Source organism: Armigeres subalbatus, chromosome 2 (assembly GCF_024139115.2).
Source record: "Armigeres subalbatus isolate Guangzhou_Male chromosome 2, GZ_Asu_2, whole genome shotgun sequence".
NCBI classification, from domain to species: Eukaryota; Metazoa; Arthropoda; class Insecta; order Diptera; family Culicidae; genus Armigeres; species Armigeres subalbatus.
This window is the reverse complement of record NC_085140.1, coordinates 209,638,143-209,665,271: the sequence shown is the minus strand read 5'-3', so window position 1 is coordinate 209,665,271 and position 27,129 is coordinate 209,638,143. Positions and strand designations below refer to the sequence as shown.

The following is a 27,129-nucleotide window of genomic DNA, read 5'->3' as shown; positions in this document are numbered from 1 at the left end:
GTGGGAAGGTTGCCACTGTCGAGGCTAATATTCCGTGACCGGACAGATACTTCCTGAATTGTTTTTGATGATTCTTGTTCGAGGTAGATTTGATTTCTGTGTCGTTTTGATGAGAATATTTTGCCAAGGAATGGTATGCAACGCCGATTATTTATCCAAAATAGTTGATGTGAGAACTTTGGACATATTATGTATCTTAAAGGCATGGTCAATTCAAGTCCTACGTCCACTTAGCGGTTATGTCACAGACATTACCCACTGTTCGTTTTTTAGAGCTTTTATGAGTTAAAATTCAACAAAAACTAATTTTCAATGAAAACCCAGATTGATCTACCTAGCGGTGTTAGTGCCTTCATGGGCGTAGTCTGGATTTCGAGAAAATTTCGAAAAATATTAACGAACTTAGTATTCAGAAAGAATATAAAATCGGCTATAACAATTATTATAAAAATCCTGCATTCTTCCATAAGTTTAAGAAAACTAGAACCATACATCTGAATTTCTAAACAAATCCTCTCTGAAATAATATTTATTATAAAATAGGCAGAAAAATCAATATGCAAGCTTTCTCCAGGAATTCCTTCGACAATTGCTTTAGGAATGCCTCCAGCAACTTCTTCGGCAGTGTCTTCAGGAATTCCACCATAAATTTTGCCGGGAATTGATCCGAAAATTCCACCATTATTTACTCCAAGAAAATCTTCACGAACTTCTTTATAAGTTCAGCAGAATTCCCTGCAATAATTTAAATAATTTGGTGCTGGTTCCCATAATTTTTAAGAATTAGAATATTCCGTGGAAATTCCGCAGAATTGCCAGTAAACATTCCTGAGAATTTCACGAAAAATCTTCGAATTTCTTGTGTAAATTCCATAAAATTTTCCGTGAATTGTTTCGAATAATTTCTTGTGAAAATTTCAAAGAATATCTTCAGGAATTCCACCAGAAATGTATACAGAAATTATACCGAAAATGAAATCAACACACTTAAAATAAATCGCAGATTTCTGTGAAAATTCACCGAAATCTCAGCAGCAGAGCTGTTCGGTGAATAATTTTACAGATTTTCGGTGGTTTTGACAGATGAACAAAGTAAAAATCGCAGAAAATTTGGTGAAATAATTACCGAACAATTCTGCTGTTGAGATTTCGTGAATTGAAGCAAAATTCACCGAAATTTGTTAAATGATTTAAGTGTGAACAATGGAATTTTCGGAGGAATTCCTAGATTAATTCGCAATGAAATCCTGAAAGAATTCCGGTGGTAACTTTAAGATTTTCACTGGGAGATCCTCCAGGAGTTTCTCCGAAAATTCCTCCTGGAATTCTTCCAGGAGTTCCACCGGCATTTCCAGCAAGAATTTCTCTAGGATTTCCTTCGAGAATTATTCCGGTAGTTCTATCGGCAGTTTCTCTGAAAATTTTTCCGGGAATTTCGGCAGAATTGGAATTTATTTAGTCTTCTTCAGGAATTTATATACATACTTAAAATAAAACGCCGAATTCGGTAAAATTTTACCGAAATCTCAACAGCAGAACTGTTCGGTAAATAATTTTACTGATTTTCGGTGATTTTGACAGTTGAACAATGGAAAAAATTACAAAAAATCTGTAGAATAATTACCGAGCAGTTCTGCTGTTGAGATTTCGGTAAAATTTACCGAATACGGTGAATTGAGTTAAGTGTGATAGATTTTCCACCAGAAGCTCCTCCGAGAATTTCTCTGCGAGCTCCTCAGGGAATTCTCCGGGAGGTCCTCTGATGATGATGGTACAGCTACAAACCCCAACAAAGGTTTCCGCTAGACGAGATTTGTTTTTAAGATGAATTCTCTTGTTTCCGAGAATGCTTCTTGTAGTTTCCCCGGGGTTCCTTTGAAAATTCTCCCGAGAGTTTCTTCAGAATTTCTTCCAGAAAATTCCTTCGAGAGTTCCTCCGGGAATTCCACCAGCAATTCATCCAGGAGTTTCTCCGGAACTTTCTCCGGGAGTTCCACCAGAAGCTATTCCAGGAAATTATTCAGGCTTTTTCCAGGAAATCATTTAGGCTTTCTTCAGAAATTAAGCTGGAAATTCCTCCCGAAGTTCTTCTGATAGTTTCTCTGGGAGCTCATCCGGGAGGTCCTCTAGGAATTCTTCTAGGAGTTCCTCCTGGAATTTCTCCAGGAGCTCTTACGGGAGCTCCTCCGGCAGTTCCTTCGGAAATTCATCCGGGAGATCCACCAGCAGTTTCTACGAGAATCCCTCCGGGAGTTTCACCGGCAGTTTCTCCGGGTGTTTCTCTGAAAAGGAACTCCCGGAGGAACTCCCAGAGTAATTTCCGGAGGAACTCCCGGGGGATTTTCTATAGGAATTTCCGAAGAAATTATTAGAGGAATTCTCGGTGGAACTTCTGGAGGAATTTATTGAAGAACTACAGGAAGAATTTCCGGAGGAAATCCTGGAGGAACTCTCGTAAGAATTCTAGTATGAACTCTCAAAGAAACTTCCGTAAGAATTCCAGGAGGAACTCCTGGAAGAATTCTTAAATGAACCTCCCGGAGGAATTCCCGTAAAAACTCCCAGAGAAATTCTCCGATGAACTTCTGGAGGAATTTGTAGATAAATGCTTAAAGAAATGCTAAATGAATTCCTGGAAGAAAGCCTGATTGAATTCCCGAAGGAATTACTGGTGGAACTTCAGAGGAACATCCGGTGGAATACCCTTCCGAAATCCAATTTCTCGTGAAATTCCTGCCAAATATCGTCCAGGAATTCCCTGCGAAGTTCCTGGAGGTATTACCGGAGAATTTCTTGGAAAAACTCCCAGAGTAACTCCCACAAGCACTTCCGCAGGAATTCCCACATGGAAGTCCTGAAATAATTCTCAGAGAAGTTCCTAAAGGAATTTCCGAAAAAATATCTGAAGGAATTCCCAGAAAAAATACCAGGAGGAATTAATGCAGAAATTGTTCTGAAGTTCTGTTCTGCGGATTGTTCTGAAGAAATTTCTGGAAGAACTCTTGGCAGATATCCGAGTGAGCTAGGTCTGGAAGAAATTCTAGTACACTTCCACGGAAAATCTCCCGAAGAAATTCCTGAAGGAATTCCTGGAGAAGTACCTGAAGAAACTCCCGAAAAAATACCTGTAAGAATTTCTGGGGATATACTTGGACGAATTCCAGGAGAAATTCAAGAAGATATTTCTAGAGGATTTCATGAAGGATATTCTGAAGTAATTGCGAAAAGAATTCCAGATTGGAATGCTAGATGATTTCGCTATTGAATGTTTGGAGGTATTCCCGGAAAATTTCCTGGACGTAATCCCGGAGGAATTAAAGGAAGAGTTCCGAGAGGAATGCCCGGAGAAGTTCCTAAAAGAATTTCCGAAGGAATTTCTTAAAGATTTACAAGTGAAATTATGGAGCTAAATCGGAGGATTTCCGTCATAAAATTTTGAAGAAACTTCTGGTAGAATTTTGGGAAGAAATTCCGTATGTATTCTTGACGGAACTCTCGAATGCATGCCTGAAGGAAATGCTGGATTCTTCCTGAAGAGAGAATAGCCGTAGAAATATCTAGAAGTAAATCTTGGAGAGAAGAAATGAAATCTTCAAGGAATTTCCTCGTGAATTTCTTTAAAAAAATTTAGTGGGGGGTTTCTAGATAAGGAGGAATTACAATCACATGATAAGGATTTTCGAACGATTTTCAGAGGAATTTGTGGATAACTTTCCGGAGGAATTCAGGGTTCCCAGGGGAGCTTTTAGAAGGATTTCAAGGAGAATTTTTTAGCCCGAAATGTTTCGAGTTGTTTTGAACTTTCATATATTAGGATCCTGGATGCCCTAATAAGTTTTGGGAATCTTTTGAATTTCAACCACCTATTTCTGTATATGATTGGATCGTAAAGTGCACATGTTTGAGGGAATTCATTTCAGTACCCGTTCAATCTTTCCACAATTTAGGGGGGTGACGCCCTGGCTGACCCGTCGAACTTCGTCTCGCCTAAAATTCGATTCGAGAGTATTCAGAAGTGGCAAATGTAATCGCAGAGCAAGGATTTCCAGGTGAAATCCAAATTCCAAAAAACTTCTTGATAAAATCAACTTTTTGAAAACCGTTCAGCCGTTTAGTTATTTTGTCTAATGACATGTTTGGCCATATAATCCTGAACGGGTCAAATGGAATTCTCGGCCGTATGATTCGTTCGGTCAAATGACATTTACAAACAAATGGTCCTTTCTTTCAAACGACATATTCGACCTAACAGCATTTTCGGCCAAACGGCGGAAAGAGCCGTTCAGCTGAAAGTCATTCGACCGACAATCATTTGTTGGAAGGCCACAGGACTGAAAGTTGTTTGGCCGAACAAACCATTTTGCTGAAAAAGTCTTTGGTCTTTGGGTAGTTATAAAGTCAGCTTGGTAAATCTCTACTTACGCTGCGGCCCTCAACCAGGCATCAAAAGAAAGGTAAGCGATATCATCAACAACTCCCCTGCCCTTGTCCACCTCATGGAATATATGAACGCGCATCATCCAGCCTGGGGCGATCGTAGGTCTGATCCCCGTGGTATCGCTCTTCTCGACTTTTTCGAGAACGCGGACCTAGTAGCTCTGAACAACGAATTGCCAATCTTCTTTAACGGCCATTCGGCCACTGCCATTGACGTGTCCGCAACCAGTCGGTCCATACTCTCATCTCTTAAATGGGATATGTCCACCTACCTTTTCATGAGCAACTGAGAGCCGACTGGGAGGAGGCATATGACCACCACCTTCGAAGCAAATTTGAGCGAAACACACGACGCAAATTTGAATTGAAAACACGTTGCCTGCATACCACAAACTAGCACTCGACCCGGACGAACGGCACTCCGTTGGTGATCGAACGACACGCGCCGTGTTGTTAAGGCGAGAAGAAAGGCTCTCCGAGCGCTGCGTAGATTTCCCGCTGGTCATCCTAACAAGGCAACTGCTCTCCAGGACTATATCTAAAGAAAAAACGAACAGTGGGTAATGTCTATGACATAACCGCTAAGTGGACGTAGGACTTGACTTGACCATGCCTTTAAGATACATAATATGTCCAAATTTCTCACATCAACTATTTTGGATAAATAATCGGAGTTGCATACCATTCCTTGGCAAAATCTTCTCATCAAACCGACACAGAAATCAAATCTACCTCGAACAAGAATCATCAAAAAAAATTCAGGAAGTATCTGTCCGGTCACGAAATATTAGCCTCGACAGTGGCAACCCTCCCAGGACTGCCTGAAATAAACCAAAAGTTGGCTCAGCAGGGGATGTAGACTGTATCTCAGCCCTTCCACTGAAGGGCCCTCTAATCCGTGCGATAGCGACTGGAGGAGAACATTATTTTTAACTCTTAGAGCCTTGAAAAAGGCTGTTTGCTTCGGCTAAGTGCAAAAAGTAAGAAAACGATCTTTTCAAATAACCGCGAATTTCTAGTGATGGTATAAAAAAGACTGAATGCTCTGCGAGCGAATGCACTTTTCTTTTATACCTTATTTTGAATCTTCTCTGCTTCCCAATTGGTGGGCCAATCAGCTAGTGTCTTGTATCCCGCTTCTTTGTCAGCCAAAGCGTCATCATCATCAACGCGTTCGAGAAGGGTTTCTTCTTTTTTACGCTTGTTGCTCGCTGCTGGCGTCTATTTCCTAACGGGACTTTTCGCTAGATACAGGCCAATAAGCCGGGCAAGCGAGCTTAGAATTGCAGTTCAGGTGGGAAGTACGTGTTCTTTTCTGAGACAACATTGGTAGTAGTAGAAGGAAGGAAACACCCGGACATGGGATTTCGGGTGATAAGATTTAGAATTGCTAACATGGGACGATCATTCAGTCACGTTCGCTTTGTGTGCGGTCAGTAGCAAACAATGTTTATCTAGATATTTCTTGATCAATGCCAAAAAATCCAACATTTGATGAAAAATCGATTGATAGTTTATTAATGTTTTAGCTGTAATCGGTGTTTTCTTTATCCAAATAAGATTATGTGAGAGATTTGGACATCTTATGAATCTTTAAAGGCATGGTCAAGCGAAGTCCTTCGTCCACTTCGCGGTTAAATCAGAAAAATTATCCACTGTTAGTTTTGACGCTATTTATGAAAATCACGCATAAAATTTTATCTCTAGAATATTGGATTTGGCACCCAAGTACAATTTCTATCCCGAAGGATATTGAAAGCATTGATATTGATCTCTATTATTGTCTCTCTGAAGAACCGTTTGTTTTTTGGACATACATGCTGCATCATGTGGCTTTTCTTCAGCCTGTCTCGGCTCAGCACCGATGCCGGCCGGTCTCGGCTCGACTCTGCTGCTGCTGCCGGTATCTGCTCAGCATTGCTGCTTTGTCGGGTCTGTAGGGTGGACTGCTGATGTGCTGGCTAGGTTTCGGATGATGATGGTCGCTTCGATGGTGACGAGCCGAAAAAGCGGTCGGTGCAGACTTCATTCCTATTAAAAGTGCTGTTCAATCGATGATGCAGTTGCTTCGCTTGTCCCGGTCAGAATGAACGGAACAATCGCGTTGCGCTATTTTATGGCTTCTCGGCAGACCCAGCGGCTGCTCATTCGCTGGTGTCTGCACCAATCAGAACGTGGTAATGGAATGATGCAAGAATTATGCGGTACCCATATTTATAGGTTCCCTTGAGCTCAATGTTTTTCATTGAAAACAGTTTCATGCCTATTGAAACAAGTTTTTCGGGTCTTATCAAGCATGGACATGGAAGGCATACTTGAAATCTGTCGATTGAGGGGCTTACCGCAGAAATTCGTCCACTGAGACGAACGCTATTAACGTGTGTGCGGTCAGTAGCAAACAATGTTGAATTGTTGAAGGAATGAGAAAACAGTGGGAGGATTTTCTCGACTCAGTCAAACCCGGCCAATCTGCGGCCGAACTCTGGGAAAAAGTGAACACACTCAACGGTAAGCGAAGATCTTCCCTCATCCATCTCGACGCACTGGATCGTACCATCTCCGATCCCCCGGAGGTGGCCAATGCTCTCGGGGAATATTTCGCTGGTTTAGTCTCCGTCAACGACTATCCAGCTCATTTTCAGCGGACTATTACAAGCAGATCTTCGTCTCTCTCCAACTTTCGAGTTCCTGCCGCCTTTAATTCTTCATTTTCCGCTACTGAGCTGTCGTTCGCCCTCTCAAGGAGTAACGGAAAATCATCAAGTCCCGATGGGATTGGTTATCCCATGATCAAAAACCGCCCTCCCTGCGCCAAAATCCAGTTTCTGGAGTTGATCAACCAAGCATCGTCTAATCAAACCTTTCCGGACGAGTGGCGGAAAAGCATCGTTGTACCCATCCCCAAGAACAACACATTTCCTCCCGAGATGTCACAAAGTACCGGCCTATGTCACTAATATCTTGTGTCTCCAAGGTCGTTGAGAGGTTAGTGAATTGTCGTCTGAGAGATAAATTAGAAGCCGATGGTAGGTTCGGCTTCCGCCAACACGCGTTCCAACCTGGATACGGCACGGGAACATACTTCGCATACCTTGGAGATGTACTGCACAACGCCTACAACGACGGAAAGCACGTGAATCTAGTTTCCTTGGATATGTCCAAGGCCTTCAACAGGACTTGGATCCCTTACGTCCACCAGCAGTTGAAAGAGTGGGGATTTTCCGGCAACCTCCTTGCTTTTGTCCGTAATTTCCTCACAGGGCGCTCTTTTCAAGTCATGATTCTTCTTCTTCTCTTCTTCTTTTTCTTCGTCACGTTGTTCCTCGTAACTATGAATGGGGTGTTTCGTTCGCTCCCCCTAACATATATATCTACGTATATGCAGACGATATTCTGTTGATCGTCGTTGGCGACACGCCCGGTCGTACACGGATTAGGGCATAATCCGCGGTCAGTGTCATCCTCCGTTGAGCTAACTCATTGGTAACTAACCCGTTGGGTTTTACTATGACAGCCAGCCAATGCGTACGAGGATATGTCTGCATGTGGAGACATCAACTATCTGGACCGAGCCTTAAATTGGGTGACCAGCCCATCCCCAACAAAAATATTGGTCAACCTGGTTCGAACATTGTCCTGTCGAACATTTGTCATCGAATCAACAACAGGGAGCTCCGGTTAAAGATCGGAGAGGCTATCATTGATAGCAGCCTATTCTAAGGCCTGGAACTGGCCTGTATCGCCCACCGTAACCTCGTCGAAACTTTGTCATCGACTTTTGATTCCTACGTTTGTGCCGCCTCAGGATTCTTTCCGTCAACACCAGCCGAGTCTGCCTGTACTGAGACAGGCATTTTGCCTTTTCGACACCGGTGGTGGCCATCTGCCGTAAAGCCGCCTCATTCACCGCAGCCACCTCCGGAGAATATATTTAGGATCCCTCTCCTCACTGTAGGGGACCGGATTCTGCGCACGATGTTCAGCGTCGATCTGCCCCCAGTGATGCAAGTCCACTGGCATGGAGCGAGGAGCTGGCACTCCTCAACAGCCACTATAAATAGCTCCATAGCTAGCAACTTCCGCAGGGGTGACAATTCAATGGCTCTTAGAAGGTCGGTGACCGAGCTCCTTAACAGAGATTTCGCCAACCAACCAGAGCGATGAGCCTAAGCACCCCTGGCCAGAGCATCTTAGCGAACATGCTCCTGAACACGACCTTCGCTTGGATTCCGGGGCACTGCGGTGTGCCTGGAAACATCACGGCAGATCACCTTGCCGGAGACGGATATCAGGGCAGGCGTTTTAGGTCATCCGTTCCGTTGGGTGACGTAAAAATCTGGATAAGGAAAGCTGTACGAGAAAACTGGGTAATTTCCTGGATTGTTACTGGAGATCTGGGACTGGAGATATTACCCGCAAATAATATTTTCAGTCGAATAGCCCTTCTTCTAGCAATTATTTTGGCCAAACAGCACTTTTGGTTTGGTGTGAAATTTTCGGAGAGTTTTCTTTGGAAGTTTTGGAAAATTTCTCGTGGAAATTCAGGCGAATTTCTTGTAAAAATTCCAGAGAGTTCGCGTGAAAACTTCTAAAAGCTTTTCGCGGATATTTCAAAGAATTTTCTGTGAGAACTCTGAGACTATTCGTAAGAAATTCCGAAGTAGGGGAGCGGTTCGCCACTTCATCTCATAGCTCCTATTTCCATCCCATCAAAAGCAAAGCAATGGAAAGGAATTGGGTTTGTTTATTATTTTTGTGATTTTTTTCAGCAGTGAGCACGCATGTTGACAAAAAGAAGCGTCGAATTTTGTGCCGTATTTCTTTGTTTAGCGATGAGATGGATATATGTACAGTGAGATGGAAATCGGAACAGTTCATCTATATTTATTAGAAACTAGCAGACCCGACGAACTTCGTTTCGCATAAAATTGATTATTTCACTGTTTAGTTCTCGGGTTATGCAGAAATTTCTTGTTTATTTGTATGGGAGCCCCTCTTTCCAAAGGGGGGAGGGCTCTCGAATCATCTTAAGAACTTTCCGCCGCGGCCCCGAAAACCTCTGCATACAAATTTTCACGCCGATCGGTTCGGTAGTTTCCGAGCCTATAAGGGTCAGACAGACAGAAATTCATTTTTATGTATATAGATTCCAACTTCCCGTGGAAATATAGTACATTTTCTCTGTGGTACATTTGCTCATTTTATTTAGAAACGGAATAAACTGAAAATAAGTGAAGTGTTACTGATTCCGGTTTTTGCTGCGTCAACGATTCGTCAACTGCACAAAAAACGTTGTTCATTCAATGAACAAGCCATTGACATGTTCAGACAGGATTCTTCACCTTCTTTTTCTATTCCATCTCGATTTCTTTTGCAGAGTTTTCAAGTTTGCGTCACCGGCGGTCCAGGCGTCGGAACATCTTCTCCACGCATCCGTTCTGTCGATGGTAGAGTTTGACGATGACATCTTCGCCGCCGGAAATTGCTTCGACTGGAACCAGCACACAGCGAAGAAGGGTTTATTCTGCCCGTTCGCGTACCGGCTGCCGCCCCCGGACCAGGGTGCCTCCCTCGCCAAGGACCTAGCCGCCGAGTACCATTACTTGGGCAACACATCGGAATGGTTTTTTCTCGCCCGGAAGAACGCAGAAAAAGTCATCGCACGGAACGAGCAGTATATTAAGTGTGAGTATGAGTTTCTCGTTTTCTTTTGTGAGATGGAACGGGTTCGTTGTCGAATAATGACGCATGTCATGTTCGAGGGTGAAGGTGAAACAGTTTGCAGAGCTGTTGTCTGAAAACTGGAAGAAATTTAGTAGGTTGGGGTAAACCGTATAAATAGAACTAGTTGAAGAGTGTTCTGTAGAGTAAAATCGTCAAGAGCTGATGTCTTCAACCGTGTTTCATACTACGGACTTGTATTGTTTTATTCGGCTATTTGGTTGACATTTCGCTTACCAATAAATAAAAAAAAACATTTTATAGCTTCGTAATCTGCAAACCTAAGATTATGCATAATAGAGTTGCCTATTTTTGGCCATCGCAGCAGTTGTCCAAAATGATATCTTGTAAACATGAAGCATTCGGTGTCAGAAAATTCCGTTCTCGAAAGAGTTCATTCGTTCATTTCATTCAACATTGTAGCCTTGTCTCCTTTGCAATTTGCTCTCTTTTATGTCCTTTTTTCTAGGAAATACTTGGGTGTAGGAAGCGAAATAAAATAACAACTTGGTGCCTGCACTGTTAGGAATATTTATTTGATACATTTTTTATTTAATCAAAACATACCGAACTAACTCTTTATACAGATCCTTCAAGAATTTCAAAGAGTTCCGTTATACAAAAGAAATAAAACCAAATATGTACAGCATTTATTTCTGATGTTGACCTATTTATATTTTTCATTTATTTGACCCTCCTGGTGTGCTTTCATTGCAATTCTTAGCTATATGCTAACGTTTTCTGTTTACTGATCACACAGGTTAAAGCGACAGCTGTTTATATCAGGACGGAAATATTTCAAGTCGGTCCTAAGTAAGTTTTCCTTACTCCTTGGTATATGAGAAAGGCAGTAAGGGGAACTTTACACCGAAAGTTGGATTTGGAAAATCCAAATTTGGTGCGTCAACTATTCCGCTCATTTATTCCGGAGAATGTCATATAAATTTGAGAATCGTGGTATTTTATCGCATTTTAATGGAAACTCAGATAAAAAGTTCGGGATTTATCAAATAAATATCCCACTCGGATGAATGTGGCACCATATGTTAGCTTTAGCTGCAGAGAGTTACAGCTGTAATGAAAACTCACAGCTAAAACAACGTTGACGGATGGGGTGTCGTAGTGCAACTGCCACATGACACCAACGTGCAAATATTGCTTCAACAACGTGGATGATGTTACTACCAAGCCACTACCGACAGTGAGTCTCGAATGGGATGCATGTGTCCTGATGATTGCCATTTAGTTTGCATGCCCAAACGGTGCTTCCAGTCAGTGCATATGCATCTGTGTACCTAAGTCATATATATGCAATGCATAATGCATGGAGCCATGCATTCAGCCCTTACGAGCAACGTCGGGGAAAATGGTTTGAAAAGCTCCAGTTGAGTTTGATTGGTTTGAGTCGAGAGTTTGAGGTTAAACAAAATCTCATTTGCACATAGTATACTCTCGAATGGTTTGTGGAAAAGCTCAAATAGAAGGCTCTTCAGCTGTTATTGGAGAAAAGAAAACTTCTAAAACGAAGTGTATATTAGATCTCCCTCCCCTGCATACCGACAGCAGCGAGAGCTTCCACCAGCTGCGAGAACCAAAGGAGCAAGTTCCTTTGAAACAGATTCGTGTCTTTGTGATGCATTTTTTATAAATCCTTTCCTCTTTGTATTTTTGTAGGGAGTGAGATAAAAAAAATAGGATTCATTCGGGATAACAATGGCTTTACGGTAGTGACACTGGACAAAAATTGAAAATAAACAAGGGAGAAATGTGGATAGAACTCGTCGCTTTTGTACGACAAGAATGGATTGACGCGAAAACAAATTTTTCTGTTCAGGAACGGGAAATTGAGCTGACTTCGTGTCAGCAATGCACATTGGTCTGTTGTGAATGCTGCTCATATGTTTGAACATAGCTCAACGGAGTTTGCATCACACATCAGTGAACAGGAATGCCATTTTCTCCCACCTTAGTTACTTGTAGCGAAGTGGTGTCGTTGCTAGAGCGAGAAATAATAAGAATAGTTTTAGTACACGAGTAGATTCCTTTGAAAGAAGCGGAAAGATATTAGATTTTCCGAGATGGAAAATTCCCATGGCAAATGACTAGGGAATGCACCGGTATCGTAATCAGGGAGCGAATTGATTACCGTTCGGGGAGCATTAAAACAGACCATTCTGGATCCGTGTTGTGTTCCCCTGCAGCATTATTATTATTATTTAATCAGACTAAGGCCGAAGTGGCCTGTGCGGTATATAAGAGTCTTCTCCATTCGGCTCGGTCCATGGCTACACGTCGCCAACCACGCAGTCTACGGAGGGTCCGCAAGTCATCTTCAACCTGATCGATCCACCTTGCCCGCTGCGCACCTCGCCTTCTTGTGCCCGTCGGATCGTTGTCGAGAACCATTTTCACCGGGTTACTGTCCGACATTCTGGCTACGTGCCCGGCCCATCGCAGTCGTCCGATTTTCGCGGTGTGAACGATGGATGGTTCTCCCAACAGCTGATGCAATTCGTGGTTCATTCGCCTCCTCCACGTACCGTCCGCCATCTGCACCCCACCATAGATGGTACGCAGCACTTTCCTTTCGAAAACTCCAAGTGCGCGTTGGTCCTCCACGAGCATCGTCCAGGTCTCGTGTCCGTAGAGGACTTCCGGTCTAATTAGCGTTTTGTAGATTGTCAGTTTGGTACGGCGGCGAACTCTATTCGATCGGAGCGTCTTGCGGAGTCCAAAGTACGTACGATTTCCAGCCACTATGCGTCTCCGAATTTCTCTGCTGGTGTCATTTTCGGCAGTCACCAGTGAGCCCAAGTACACAAATTCTTCTACCACCTCGATTTCGTCACCACCGATGCAAACTCGCGGTGGGTGGCTCACATTGTCTTCTCTTGAACCTCTTCCTATCATGTACTTCGTCTTCGACGTGTTGATGACTAGTTCGATCCGCTTGGCTTCCCTCTTCAGTCTGATGTAGGCTTCCTCCATCTTCTCAAAGTTACGTGCCATAATATCTATGTCGTCGGCGAAGCCAAATAGCTGGACGGACTTATTGAAAATTGTACCACTCGTGTTAATCCCTGCTCTTCGTATTACCCTTCCAATGCGATGTTGAATGGCATACACGAAAGCCCATCACCTTGCCGTCCCCCTCTGCGCGTTTCGAAGGGCCTCGAGAATGACCGTGCGACTCGAGCTACGCACATCACCCGATCCGTCGTCGCTTTGATCAACCGTGTCAGTTTATCCGGAAAACCGTGTTCGTGCATAAGCTGCCATAGCTGGTCCCGATCGATTGTATCATATGCGGCTTTGAAGTCGATGAATAGATGATGTGTGGGCACGTTGTATTCGCGACATTTCTGCAGTACTTGGCGAATGGCGAACACCTGGTCCGTGGTGGAGCGTTCGCCCTTAAAATCCGCCTGGTACTGCCCCACGAACTCCCTTGCAGTTGGTGCTAGTCGACGGCATAAAATTTGGGAGAGTACCTTGTAGGCGGTGTTCAGCAATGTGATTGCGCGGTAGTTGCTACAATCCAGCTTATCGCCCTTTTTGTAGATGGGACACACGACACCTTCCATCCACTCCTGCGGCAAAACTTCCTCCTCCCAAATCTTGGTAATGACCCAGTGCAGCGCTCTAGCCAGTGCCTCACCACCGTGTTTAAATAGCTCTCCTGGTAGTTGGTCAACCCCAGGGGCTTTGTTGTTCTTCAGCCGGCCAATCTCCTCCTGGATTTCCTGGAGATCCGGAGCCGGTAGAATTATGTCCTGCGCGCGTTCTCCCAGGTCCATCACCATACCGCCATCTTCGTCTGCCACATCGCCATTCAGGTGTTCTTCGTAGTGCTGCCGCCACCTTTGGATCACCTCACGCTCGTTCGTAAGAAGGTTCCCGTTTATGTCCTTACACATATCAGGCTGTGGCACGTGGCCCTTACGTGAACGGTTTAACTTCTCATAGAACTTTCGCGTGTTATTAGCGCGGTACAGTTGCTCCGTTTCTTCACGGTCTCGATCTTCCTGCTGGCGCTTTTTCCTCCGGAAAATCGAGTTTTGTCTGTTCCGCGCCTGTTTATATCGTGCCTCGTTCGCCCTCGTGCGGTGTTGCAGCAATCTCGCCCATGCTGCATTCTTCTCTTCCACTAACTGCTCACATTCGCCGTCATACCAGTCGTTTCTCTGATCCCCTGCAGCATCTCTTCCATTAATTTTTCACCGAAAGTAGCGAAGTTTGTAGTATTTTTTTCAAAATGTTCTTTATCAAAGCTTTATGTATTTTCTATACACCGTGGATAACCAAATTTCGGACACACTCAAACTTCGGACGCTTCAATTCGTATGGAAAAAAATATGAAATATTTCATCGAAATGTTTCGTCAAGCTGCAATTGAAGGACTAATAGTTTTAGCTTGTTTTAGTATAGTAACATTCTAATAAGACATGTAAAAATAATGCGACGAGATTATTAAAAGACAGTCTGAGCTGTACAGTGCGAATTATTTTCAATTATTCTTCCTAGTTCTGTGTAATCAGGTGTCCGAAGTTTGAATCTTTGTGTCCGAAATATGAATCCAACCCCACCGGTGTCCGAGGTTTGAATCGAACAGAAGCTGGACATTTTCATAAACTGCAAACATTCTTCGCACTATCTTGCACATATTTAATACGTAGTTCAAAGATGAATACTATACTTAGTGGTTGCAATGGTGATTTGAACGGTGTGATTTAAAATGTGAGTAAACAGGACTTTTCTGTTAACTAATTTTATTTGCTAAAGGTCTATTATATGCAATAATCACTTAGACTAAGTGTGCCTAAGGAGAGTGGGCCTTAGCCATTCGGTAAACTGTGCGGCTACAAAGCAAGGCTGAGGGTGGTTGGGTTCGGCTCCCGGTCCGGTCTAGGAAATTTTCGGGTTGGAAGTTGTCTTGGGCAAACAACCGTTTTTGACACCCTGGTAGTAAATCAGGTAAATCAGAAGTAAAAATGTTATACAATATGGGCCCCAGTATGCTACCTTGGAAAACACTAGCTCTAGCTTGAATTCTGATAGTTGAGCGATTTGATTAATAATTTTTGACCAGTTTTACAATGTACAGAGGACAATTAAAATTCATCAATTTTACAATCAAGCCTTCATGCCAAACACTGTCAAATGCTTTCTCTATATGTATCAAGAGAGCCATTCCAGTCGAATATCCTTCATATATGTTTTGTCGAATTGAATTCGTAACTCGTAATAACTGATGAGTGGTTGAATGCCCATGCCCATCAGCAAAAAATGAATTGTCATTAATATGAATCATCAATCATCATTCAATTTGAAACATTTTTTTCATACAGTTTTCTTATTGAAGAAAGCAACCTGCTAGACGATAATTAGAGGCCTCAGCTGGAATTTGGCCCGCATTAAAATTGGAACAACTTTGGCTTTTTTCTATTTATCTGGGAAGTGTTCCAATTGAAGATATTTTTGTTCAAATAAATTAAAGTTTTTTGATAAGTATAGCTTTTATATATTTAAATTGTTTGGTGATAATTCGCACTTCATCCAAGTAAGTTCCAAACGAAACATTAGAAACACTATCTTGACTGAGAATGCCTTTAAACGTTCGCGTGACCTGATCATCAATAAAATCATGGCTCTCTCAAACTGCTGATCAACTGCTGTGATTGTACAAATCGTGGAAGACTACACAATGCTCAATGGTACTTGGGATTAGTACCTTTTCCCATACAGTAGCAGTTGTATACCTGGCTATGTCGTAACAGTCACGGAAATGTGGTGTTTGAGTAAAATGCCAATAATGTGTGTTGATAGATGCTCACATCAGCGCGTCAATTGGCGAGCAGCAAGCCATGATTTTGCCCCCTTCCAGTCAGGCCTCCGCGGCGTGCACACGCATCCACGGAAAGTCGCTGTCATAACTTTGTTCCGGCCATTTAAGGTCACACATTTGGCGATCCTGCCAATCTATTTTTTGGATCCTGTCGCTGATTTCATGAGGTGAGTTGAATTCAATTGTGACGAGTGATACATTTAGGTTTGCAAAATCACAAGACGCGTCCCGAAGACCGTCGAAAAATGGTTTATGGTTTTAAGAACATCAAAGCCTCGCCTGGAAGACCGTAAGAAATTGGTTTGTGGTTTGCAAAATTACAATGCGCGTCTGGAAGGTCGGTGGAAATGGTTTGTGGTTTACAAAACTATAAGGCGTTTCTGAAAGGTGGCCGAAGAAGCAACGAAGATCAACGGACAGGAAATCAATATTCGAGCAACGCCCAACAATATACGCTTTGCCGTCAACAGAGTTTGTTACTGACAAACGCACCTTTATCAGAACCCAAACACAATATGACAAGAATCATTTGCCTTGCACGCTCTGATATTTCCGAGATTAGGGTTATGCGCTAATTCGTCCATGGCGCTAGTATCCGTCATATCAAATTCTAAATCACTAAATACTCGCGAATCGTAAACCAACATAATAAACTAATCATATGGCGAGATAGAAAAAAGTGTACACTACGATCTGCATTCATTTAAATTACATTCCGGTGTTACATACTTGAAATACAGTTAAATTTAACTTTGCGACTGTGACTTTTTGCACGATTTCCTACGTTATCCGTGCGACGAAGGAAAATCCAGTTCGTTCACTGCTGTAGAAGACGCGCAACACCGTCATCAAAATCAACGTTATTCACTGATTTTCACCGCACTTTTTCACATAGTTTTCTCACTGCGCACTAAATAAAAGCAATGTTTATTGCTCAAGTGAAAAATAATTGTAAAATAACTACCGGAAGGCGTTCAAATGATCTGTTTTTTCAAACTTTAGAGCGTTTGAAATTTATTTTCTTCATCGCCTTGTTTATAGTCGAAAAACGCGTTGCCAAACTGGCAGTTTGAACTGAAATAATCTTATGTTACACATTTGATAATACATCATACAGTCAATAAAAGTAGGTTTTCAATTATTTTCCGCTAGCGTAATAAAAGTAAAGTCTTCCAAATAAATATTGTTCATACACACTCGTTATTCATACTAAAATTTTCTACTATTCCAAAAGTTTGAAACAGGAGAAATAATTTCATAATAGAAATTTGTTGGCAGCACTACCCACGTACATGTTAAGCATGTGTGTTAGTTGTTTGACAGACTGAGGCATTTAACTGAATGGCAGCACAATCGAAACCATTTTTATGCGGTCGAAATGGGATTGCAATAGGAAATTTTTGTTAACTGGAACCGAAATAAACTTTCTAATTTGACTTTCAAAATTGACCGAAATGATAGTTATTCTTCATGAAGTCACAGATAAGTCATCCAGTTATCCAAGAAATGGCTTGAGCTCAGGAACAAAGATTTGCAGTCCTGTTTAAAGTATGGTACATGCTCCTTGTGGTACAGAGAAAGGATACGTAGATGATCAATTTTCCGATTTCATGGAACATGCTCTCTCTGTAGAACAAAGACCAGAATGCGTTCTTGACATATGTTCTTGGTCATCCAAGAAATACCTGGAGTAAGGCCTTTTTATCTACACGCGTAACTGAATATCAATTTTCCGGTTTCAAATATGGTAGCAATATCTGCAGTACAAAGAACAGAATGTGTTCTTAGCATATGTTCATGGTCATCCAAGAAATCCCTGGAGTAAGGCCTTTTGATCTACACGAGTAACTGAAGATCAGTTTTCCGGTTTCAAATATGGTACATGCTCTCTGTAGTACAAAGAACAGAATGCGTTCACAGCATATGTTCTTGGTCATCCATGAAATCCTTGGAGTAAGGCCTTCCGATCTACACGCGTTACTAAGGATTAGTTGTCCGGTTTCAAATATGGCACATACTCTCTGTAGTACAAAGAACAGAATGCGTTCTTAGCATATGTTCATGGTCATCCAATAAATCTCTGGAGTAAGGCCTTTCGATCTACACGAGTAATTGAAGATCAGTTTTACGGTTTCAAATATGATACATGCTCTCTGTAGTACAAAGAACAGAATGTGTTCTTAGCATATGGTCATCCAAGCAATCCCTGGAGTAAGGCCTTTCGATCTACACACGTAACTATAAATCAATTTTCCAGTTTTAAATATGGTACATGCTCTCTGTAGTACAAAGAACAGAATGCGTTCACTACATATGTTCTTGGTCATCCAAGAAATCCCTGGAGTAAGGCCTTTCGATCTACACACGTAACTAAAGATCAGTTTTCCGGTTTCAAATATGGTACATGCTTTCTGTAGTACAAAGAACAGAATGTGTTCACAACATATGTTCTTGGTCATCCAAGAAATTCCTAGAGTACGGTCTCTCGATCTAAACGCGGAACTTAAGATCCATTTTCCGATTTCAAATATGGTACATGCTCTCTTCATAATGGATACATTACATATTCAGAACAGGCCTTTGGATCGTTGGTTACGCGGGTCGACCTGAAGGCCTCCACTTCAGGTATTTCTTGGATATCCGCGAACGGCTTTCATACGCAGATTCTGTTATATGTACCACAATGGGTACATGACATTTACAAAACAAGTCTGTAGATCATTGGTTACGCGTGTAGACCTGAAGGCCTTTACTTCAGGGATCTCTTGGATAACCGTGAAGATATTCCATACGCATATTATATCATATGTACCACAACGGGAACATTACATTTACAAAACAGGCCTGTAGATCATTGGTTATGTCTGTTGACCTGAAGACCTTCCCTTCAGGTATTTCTTGCATAACCGCAAATATCTTGCATACGCAGATTCTATCATATGTACCACAATGGGTACATTACATTTACAAAACAGGCCTGTAGATCATTGGCTATGACTGTAGACCTGATGGCCTTCACTTCAGGGGTTTCTTGGATAACCGTGAAGATTTTCCATATGCAGATTCTATCACATGTACCACAACGGGTACATTACATTAACAAAACAGGCCTGTAGATCATTGGTTATGCCTGTTGACCTGATGGCCTTCACTTCAGGGATTTCTTGGATAACCGTGAAGATCTTTCAAATGCAGATTCTATCATATGTACAACAATGGGTACATTACATTTACAAAACAGGCCTGTAGATTATTGGTTACGCGTGTAGATCTGAAGGCCTTCATTTCAGGGATCTCTTGGATAACCGTGAAGATCTTTCATATGCAGATTCCATCATATGTACAACAATGGGTACATTACATTTACAAAACAGGCCTGTAGATTATTGGTTATGCCTGCAGACCTTTTGACCTGATCAAAACAGGCCTGAAGATCATTGGTTACGCCTGTAGACCTGATGGCCTTCACTTCAGGGATTTCTTGGATAAACGTGAAGATCTTCCATATGCAGATTCTATCATATGTACCTCAACGGGTACATTACATTTACAAAACAGGCCTGTAGATCATTGGTTACGCGTAAAGATCTGATTGCCTCCACTTCAGGTGTTTCTTGGATAACCGCGAACATGCTCCATACACATATTCTATTCTATGTTTCACAATGTACACATATCATATTCAGAACATGCCAATATTAATTGAATTTATGTTATTTTTATTTAACACGGTATGATACCGCATAAAAAACTAATTTGGTGTACTTGTAGAAATCGCACACCAATACCAACAGATTTTTTTGACAGCAATCCATCGAATTTAAGACTGGACGAATGAAAATTCTCATGGACGTAAACAGGTTTTCATAAGACAAATTTAAAAATTTTGAAGGGTGTTTTAGATTGCCGATTCTCAATAAACTATGATTTGTTCAATGCGCTAATAGTACACAATGAAAACTAGGAACTCTAAAATACGTGTTACATACAACTTAAGTAGTTGGGATAGCGTTAGAGTAAGTAGTTGGGATAGCGTATAAATTAGATTTGAAAACCAAGCACTACCTACTACGACGGGAATTAGCTCACTACCTACGCTGCTAATTTTGTAATCCTAGTTAGATTCTTGAATATTTTCATAAAAGTAGAAACTATGATAGCATAAAACCGAAATTTACGCTAGAGGGAATGCAACAGGATGAAAAGTTAGCAACAAAATTGTCTTCTTTTTTGTTTTGCTGACAAAATGTTTCGGATCTTTGTCATTATTATCTACGACAAAAACAAAGCATTGTCGTTGGTTCTCTTTTGCGGCTTGTTTGGCATGCGCATCCAAGAAAAAATGATTACCTGCCAACGAAAATGGTTTACTTCAAAGTCCTGCGAGCATTGATTTTGATTAAAACAAATTTAGATTTCATTGCCACTTGGCGACGTAGGGTAAACTGGGATAATATACACCCCCGGGGCAAAACGACCTTTTGTCATTTTTAGCAGTGTTCCAGAGATATTTTCAAGAATGTTTGCTACTGGACTGGTAGTTTGAGATCCGAACTACCGTCGTGCGGGGCTTCTTTTGACAAATCAGGGGCTACTTTGGACATTTTAAAACAAGAATTACAACGGAAATTACTATAAAATTGTCATTATCACCAATCGGGTGTCTTGTTGTTAGTTGGATGGCAACTTTCTGTTTTAAATTTCGTATTTTTTCCGTTTAATCTTTTCAAAAAATCAAAAATCCAAAGTAGCCCCCGGAGTCAAAAGAAGCCCCGCACGACGGTACATGCGCTGTGGTAAATACTCTCGAGAAACTGCCGAAAATGTATTCAAAAATGCCAAAGGGTCGTTTTGCCCCGGGGGTGCTTATTACCCCAGTTTCCCCTATATGAGACTACTAATTGAGCTACGATATAACGCAATCTGAGAGAAATGGAGAAATATCCAATGCTGTACTGTTCGAAACTGTTCGGAAAGCCAAATAAATTATCTAGAAATTTATTTTGGAATGTACTGACTTAGTAGCCATAGCGGGATTACCTGTAGGAGCAGATATCTTGGAATTTGAAAAATTAATAAGGGTGCCGGATCTTACAAAGCTATTCGGAAGTTCGAATTCATTATGCGTAAGATTAGCTTGGACTTGTTGGCTAGCTTGTTTGGATTGAATTTGGATTGGATTTGGATTGGATTTGGATTGGATTGGATTGGATTGGATTTGGATTGGATTTGGATTGGATTTGGATTGGATTTGGATTGGATTTGGATTGGATTTGGATTGGATTTGGATTGGATTTGGATTGGATTTGGTTGGTTGGTTTGGATTGGTTTGGATTGGTTTGGATTGGTTGGATTGGTTGGATTGGTTGGATTGGTTTGGTTGGTTTGGATTGGTTTGGATTGGTTTGGTTGGTTTGGTTGGTTTGGATTGGTTGGATTGGTTTGGATTGGTTTGGTTGGTTTGGATTGGTTTGGATTGGTTTGGATTGGTTTGGATTGGTTTGGATTGGTTTGGATTGGTTTGGATTGGTTTGGATTGGTTTGGATTGGTTTGGATTGGTTTGGATTGGTTTGGATTGGTTTGGATTGGTTTGGATTGGTTTGGATTGGTTTGGATTGGTTTGGATTGGTTTGGATTGGTTTGGTTGGTTTGGTTTGGATTGGTTTGGATTGGTTTGGATTGGTTTGGATTGGTTTGGTTGGTTTGGATTGGTTTGGATTGGTTTGGATTGGTTTGGATTGGTTTGGATTGGTTTGGATTGGTTTGGATTGGTTTGGATTGGTTTGGATTGGTTTGGATTGGTTTGGATTGGTTTGGATTGGTTTGGATTGGTTGGATTGGTTTGGATTGGTTTGGATTGGTTTGGTTGGTTTGGTTTGGATTGGTTTGGATTGGTTTGGTTGGTTTGGATTGGTTTGGATTGGTTTGGATTGGTTTGGATTGGTTTGGATTGGTTTGGATTGGTTTGGATTGGTTTGGATTGGTTTGGATTGGTTTGGATTGGTTTGGTTGGTTTGGTTGGTTGGATTGGTTTGGTTGGTTTGGTTGGTTTGGATTGGTTTGGATTGGTTTGGTTGGTTTGGATTGGTTTGGATTGGTTTGGATTGGTTTGGTTGGTTTGGATTGGTTTGGATTGGTTTGTATTGATTTGGATTGGTTGGATTGGTTGGATTGGTTTGGTTGGTTGGATTGGTTGGATTGGTTTGGATTGGTTTGGATTGGTTTGGTTGGTTTGGATTGGTTTGGATTGGTTTGGATTGGTTTGGATTGGTTTGGATTGGTTGGATTGGTTTGGATTGGTTTGGATTGGTTTGGTTGGTTTGGATTGGTTTGGATTGGTTTGGATTGGTTTGGATTGGTTTGGATTGGTTTGGATTGGTTGGATTGGTTTGGTTGGTTTGGTTGGTTTGGATTGGTTTGGATTGGTTTGGTTGGTTGGATTGGTTTGGATTGGTTTGGATTGGTTTGGATTGGTTTGGTTGGTTTGGATTGGTTTGGTTGGTTTGGATTGGTTTGGATTGGTTTGGATTGGTTTGGATTGGTTTGGATTGGTTTGGTTGGTTTGGATTGGTTTGGTTGGTTTGGATTGGTTTGGATTGGTTTGGATTGGTTTGGATTGGTTTGGATTGGTTTGGATTGGTTTGGATTGGTTTGGATTGGTTTGGATTGGTTTGGATTGGTTTGGATTGGTTTGGTTGGTTTGGATTGGTTTGGATTGGTTTGGTTGGTTTGGATTGGTTTGGATTGGTTTGGATTGGATTTGGATTGGTTTGGATTGGTTTGGATTGGTTGGTTTGGTTTGGATTGGATTTGGATTGGTTTGGATTGTGTTTGGATTGGATTTTGATTGGTTTGGATTGGTTTGGATTTGGTTTGGATTGGTTTGGATTGGTTTGGATTGGTTTGGATTGGTTTGGATTGAATTTGGATTGGTTTGGATTGGTTTGGATTGGTTTGGATTGGATTTGGATTGGTTTGGATTGGTTTGGATTGGTTTGGATTGGTTTGGATTGGTTTGTTGGTTTGGATTGGTTTGGATTGGTTTGGATTGGTTTGGATTGGATTGGTTTGGATTGGTTTGGATTGGTTTGGATTGGTTTGGATTGGTTTGGATTGGTTTGGTTGGTTTGGATTGGTTTGGATTGGTTTGGATTGGTTTGGATTGGTTTGGATTGGTTTGGTTGGTTTGGATTGGTTTGGATTGGTTTGGATTGGTTTGGATTGGTTTGGATTGGTTTGGATTGGTTTGGATTGGTTTGGATTGGTTTGGATTGGTTTGGATTGGTTTGGATTGGTTTGGATTGGTTTGGATTGGATTGGGATTGGTTTGGATTGGTTTGGATTGGTTTGGATTGGTTTGGATTGGTTTGGATTGGTTTGGATTGGTTGTGTTGATTTGGATTGAATTTGGATTGGTTTGGATTGGAATTGGATTGGTTTGGATTGGTTTGGATTGGTTTGGATTGGTTTGGTTGGATTTGGATTTGATTGGTTTGGATTAAATTTGGATTGGTTTGGATTGGTTTAGATTGGTTTAGATTGGTTTGGATTGGGTTGGTTTGGATTGGTTTGGATTGGTTTAGATTGGTTGGATTGGATTGGTTTGGATTGGTTTGGTTTGGTTTGTATTGGTTTGGTTTGGATTGGTTTGGATTGGTTTGGATTGGTTTGGATTGGTTTGGATTGGTTTGGATTGGTTTGGATTGGTTTGGATTGGATTTGGATTTGGTTTGGTTTGGATTGGTTTTTGATTGGATTTGGTTTGGTTTCGGATTGGTTTGGATTGGATTGGATTTGGATTGGATTTGGATTGGATTTGGATTGGATTTGGATTGGATTTGGATTGGATTTGGATTGGATTTGGATTGGATTTGGATTGAATTTGGATAAGCATGGATTTTCCTATCATTATTAGGTGGTTCTTAAATCTTATTAGTAATGAAGTTCAACACCACTTAGTTTTGGATTGCATTTGGATAAGATTTGGAATGTTTTTGGAAGAAATTGTCATTGTATTTGACAAACAAAAGAAGGTCATTGGCTTAATAAATGTGTTGTTCTCGAATCATCCAACGAAAATATGAATCGCGTTTTACGACACACAGTTTGAGAATCCACATTCTGAATCATTGATGTGATATTAAAACCATGATGTTGAGTCAAGTTTATTTTGGTGTGCAGTTTTCAATGGAGTTAACCGGTTGCTCAATAGACGAATCCAAGTAAAATAAGAAGAAGACGCACGACGGTGTTAACTTTGACAGGTCCTACAGCACAGCATTGGGAGATCATTATAAAATGCTTATAATAAATTCTAGACAAAATGTAATTAAAATCTGATTGATGTACGGTACGGTAAAAGTTCTGAATTACATATCGGGAAGCTTATCTTAATTTTTTGAATATTTTCCAAAAATGTATCTATCATACAGTTCGGAACTTTTTCCGTATCATACATCGATCATATTTTAATTACATTTTGTCTAGAATTTATTATAAGCATTTTGAAATGATCTTCCTATGCTGTGCTGTAGGATCTGTCAAAGTTAACACCGTCGTGTGTCTTCTTCGTATTTTTACTTGGATTCGTCTAAGGCAACCGATGCTCACCTTCGTCTCATTTAAATAAGGAAGGGAAAAGTGGGGTTTGAGTAAAATGCCTCCAGCGTGTGTGTTAATACAATCACACATCAGCGCGTCAATCGGTGAGCAGCAAGCCATGACTTTGCCTCCTTCCAGTCCTCCTTCCGCGGCGTGCACACGCATGCACGGAGATTCGCTGTCATAACTTCGTTTCGGCAATTTAGGGTCACACAAGAAGGATGGGAAGGAATGTTGGTTTAACATCTACTAGTGAAAATGCAGGGAACCCATACCGTTTTGGCTCAAATGCTCATGACTCATATTCAGAACACTGTCGTTTTAGCACCCTGAAATTAAAACTTCCATTGGTTTTTCGCACTGGGGATCAAGAACACAAATGAATTTAAGATCCTATGTAGAAAATATCACGAATAATGCCAAATGGTCATTTAAACGCGAGTGTTTGGAATATGAGTCATGTTCGGAATTTGAGCCGAAAAGGTACTACCTTCATAGATATCGTGAGAAGGAAAGATTGTGTCAGTGGGTAAGGAAAATTATTAGGAGCTCTATTCGTATATGCTTGAAAGCTATCGAAATATAATCATAAACAATAATTTACTTACAAACCTTCCAAAGCAGAACAAAGTAACCCGGATCTTGCAAATATTTCGCGTCATATTCAAAACACGTTGAATTGCACGGTCAGTGAGTTATTCACTGACCGTCAAAAACAGGACGATCGTATACCAATTAATTTACTCACTTGACCGTGTAAACTATCTGCTCACTGGGCAGAAACACTATAAACAGGAACTGATTGATTTTCATTCCGAACACACAGATCAAAACAAAATAAAATCAGACTGCTCGAACGGTCTGCTTACTGAGCAGAAACGCAATATTTTTGTCTTCTAAAGTTTTTTTTTTGCTAATTTCCAAAAGGGTTTTGAACTGGGATCCTTCTTCGAGACATTATTCACAAAGTTGGTATTTCGCAGAATTGTGAAACTTTTTTTCTTTTTTTGTAAACTATGTCTATGGAAGGCTATAGGACCACTCCAAAACCGAACATAAGGTTTGGTTATTCGATGCTTCATTCCAGTCGTTCTGCCCATTGACCGCAAAAACCGGACCTCTGTTGGCCAGTATCCGATTGCAATTGGAGATCGAGGCTTGCCTCTTTGGTGACCGGTGCCATTGGTGTCGGCTCCCTGGGACCGCATTTTGTTCTTTCGATGTCAGTGCAACCGTGCAAAACCAATGAAATGTCTTGGCATCTGTAGCAGGGCAAACGCTCGTCGGAGGGAAACGCTGCTTAAATTTATTCGCAGGGATGATCTCTCAAATCACGTTGGCATCAGTAGCAGTCCAGAGAATTTTTTTCACAAGATTCTGACTTTGGACTGCTTTTAGTAATAGGAAATGTGCATTATTGGAAATAAATCGATCCTTGTTTGTTTCGCCGTTATTTACAAGAGAAAGTTGAATAAAGTTTCTTCAAATTACAAAACACGACACAATCGCAAATAATTTGTGACGTCTAGTGAAAAACACACATTCTCATTCTCTTATAATAAATGGTACAGAAATGATACGCCTAGATCAGCGTCAGTGAACATATTCGGAATTTCAAAATTAAATTATTTACAGTTTATGTATTCCTGTGTAAAATTGACGGTTGTGTCTCAGATAAAACCGATAATCTCGACTGCGAGTCAAGTACGAGACACTGAAGACGGCCTTACTGTTGAAGTCGAAATACGTATCTGTCAAGATATTGATATTGACGATGGCTCAAATGGATTCAATCTATCGAACTTTACGATGCTACATAATTTTAGAAAACAAGCTAAGACAGTAGCAATGAAGCAACATATGTCAGAAGTTTATTGCACCAAAGCCACCAACGGAGTAAACTTGAACACGCTTAACTTACTTCCAGGGGCAGAGCAGCCTGTCGAGTAGAATCTTCCTCTATTGTGATGGAATTTGCTTCTTTTGACGTTTGAACTCACACACTTCCGCTTCGTTACGCAACGTCTTTTGCAACGTGGACATGGTATACCACTGCACAGTGGCGCTACAAACAATAAGATTTCGGTTCATTTCCATAACGTTTTTTATTAATTCCAAAATTTGAGCAGCTCGAATGGAAATCGAATTTATGATTTACGGCACACAATCGCTTTTAAGTTTTATGAATTACTAACTATTATGTGCTTTGTCATACTCAAGATATAAAATTAAAATTTTCAATTCAAATATTACAATGACGATACAACCCACCAGAGTGCACTTGTAAGATTTGTTTTACAATTGTGTTTAGAAATCTTTCAAAATCCGCATAACAACTTGAAATGTACGAAACTGCTAGATTTTTATACAAATATTGTATATAAGACCATACAACTTCGCAAGCTTTCTTTACAACACATGTGTATGGCCTGCTGGTTGGGTCTAGATAGATATTGGGTTGATAGATATAGATATCTTTTCTCTGTATCTCTAACTAGATGTTTGTAAATATAACTGTGATCGG

The 27,129-nt window shown here is 41.1% G+C and overlaps 1 protein-coding gene across 1 annotated transcript in view; it reads left to right on the top strand.

Annotated features, from left to right (window-relative positions):
* LOC134211567 (uncharacterized) overlaps positions 1–27,129 on the top strand; it is a 722,476-nt gene that overhangs the window by 338,668 nt on the left and 356,679 nt on the right. The window contains exon 4 of the mRNA XM_062688552.1: positions 9,815–10,122. Coding sequence (XP_062544536.1) covers positions 9,815–10,122 — 308 coding nt within the window. The remainder of the gene's footprint in view (positions 1–9,814; positions 10,123–27,129) is intronic.